Source organism: Plasmodium reichenowi, chromosome 12, assembly GCF_001601855.1.
Source record: "Plasmodium reichenowi strain SY57 chromosome 12, whole genome shotgun sequence".
In the NCBI taxonomy this organism is placed as follows: domain Eukaryota; phylum Apicomplexa; class Aconoidasida; order Haemosporida; family Plasmodiidae; genus Plasmodium; species Plasmodium reichenowi.
This window is the reverse complement of record NC_033657.1, coordinates 550,743-552,495: the sequence shown is the minus strand read 5'-3', so window position 1 is coordinate 552,495 and position 1,753 is coordinate 550,743. Positions and strand designations below refer to the sequence as shown.

Below are 1,753 nucleotides of genomic sequence, written 5' to 3'. Positions count from 1 at the left end.
AAAATAAATAATAATAAAATAGATATTTTACCAAAAAAATAATATAATATGATGTAATACTAAAATATCTGTTTAATAAACACACACATATATATATATATATTTATTTATTTATTTATTTATTTTTATATTCATGTTTATTCAATTTCTGAATTGTGCATTTTTGTATCTTATAAAGCTTGTTTTTTTTTCTTTTCTGTATTATTTGAATCGTTCAACAGAGATTGTCTCTGATCTTTCGATAACTTTTCAAATTCTTTCTTGGATATTAAATGTTCCTTATTTTTTTCAATAATTTCAGTAAAATTGAAGAATGGAGGTCCATCCTTTTCTAATCCTTTATATAAACCGCAATTAACTATTCTAACATTATACATAGGATGTCCTAATTTTGTTCCTACATTTTCAATCATACGAATTATATTCATACCTTTCAAAACAGTACCAATGACAACATTATGTTTATGTAATATAGGCATGGGAGCAAATGTAATAATAAATTGTGAAGAATTACTATGAGGTCCTTCATTAAATAATGCAACGTCACCATCTTGAACAAATTCCATATCGAAATTTTCATCAGGAAACTTTTTTCCATATATACTTAAGCCTTCTTTATCATTTAAAACATTTCCTCCTACTAAACCAATACCAGGATATATTTTATGTATTGATGTATTACGATATCCTATATATTTATCTTTTATTTGATATCCTTCAGCTAGCTGTATAAAATTTTCAGTTGATAATGGTACTTGATCAGAATATAATCCGATCAAGACCCTACCAACATATTTATTTTCTATTGCAATGTCAAAAAATACATAATCTCTAATAGATTTATTATAAAATATTTGTTTTTCTTTTGCTTTTCTTCTTTCATTATAATTCCATAAAGGTGGAAAAAGTACCGAACAAGCAATACCCACTTTCCACGTTATGGGCAAATTATTCCACCAATGAAAACATTTTCTACCAATGATTGTACTTGCTTTCAAACTTTTATAAAGCATGAGAAATATTTATACGTTTTGTGTATTATACATAAATACATGTATTTGAAAAAAAAAAAAAAAATACAAACAAGAGGAATATATTTCAATATATATCCACTTACAAGTACAATTATAAATTTGATATCTTATTGTTATATATATAAAAAAGATCCATTTGTACAATGTGTAAAAATGTTTTTTTTTTTTCTTTTTTTTTCATATAAAATAAAGGTTTATATGTTCATGTGTTAATCTTCTTAAGATCTGAATTGTTAATATGAAATATACAATTTCGACAGGAAAAATTATTATACATATGTATATATATATATATATATATATATATATATATTATATATTTTAATTTATTTAAAAGATTTTTATCGTTATTAATTTTTTTTTTTTTTTTTTTTTTTTTCAAATTATATCAATGTTGTACATATTATTTTTTTCTCTAACAGGAGGAAAAATAAATATTACACATATAATATATATATATATATATATAATATTTGTTATTTTTTTTTATTTATAGAATAACAAATCAAGATCGAATTAATAAAAAAATAATAATGTATTCGTATGAATGATATGGACTAATAATAAAATAATCATATTTATTAAAAAAAAAAAAAAAAGGTACAGTAAAAAATTCCTCTTTTTTTTTTTTTTTTTTTTTTTTTTTTTAAAATATATAATAAAATTAAAAAAAAAAAAAAAAAAAATATATATATTTTAAAAAAAAAAAAAAAAAAAAA

At 20.0% G+C, this 1,753-nt stretch overlaps 1 protein-coding gene across 1 annotated transcript; it reads right to left on the bottom strand.

Annotated features, from left to right (window-relative positions):
- Positions 1–170: 170 nt before the first annotated feature.
- On the bottom strand, positions 171–1,013 carry PRSY57_1214500 (peptidyl-prolyl cis-trans isomerase; the record flags this gene model as incomplete). Its single annotated transcript, XM_012908572.2, has 1 exon — positions 171–1,013. The coding sequence occupies one exon, from the start codon at positions 1,011–1,013 to the stop codon at positions 171–173; it is 843 nt and encodes a 280-aa protein (XP_012764026.2).
- Positions 1,014–1,753: the final 740 nt, after the last annotated feature.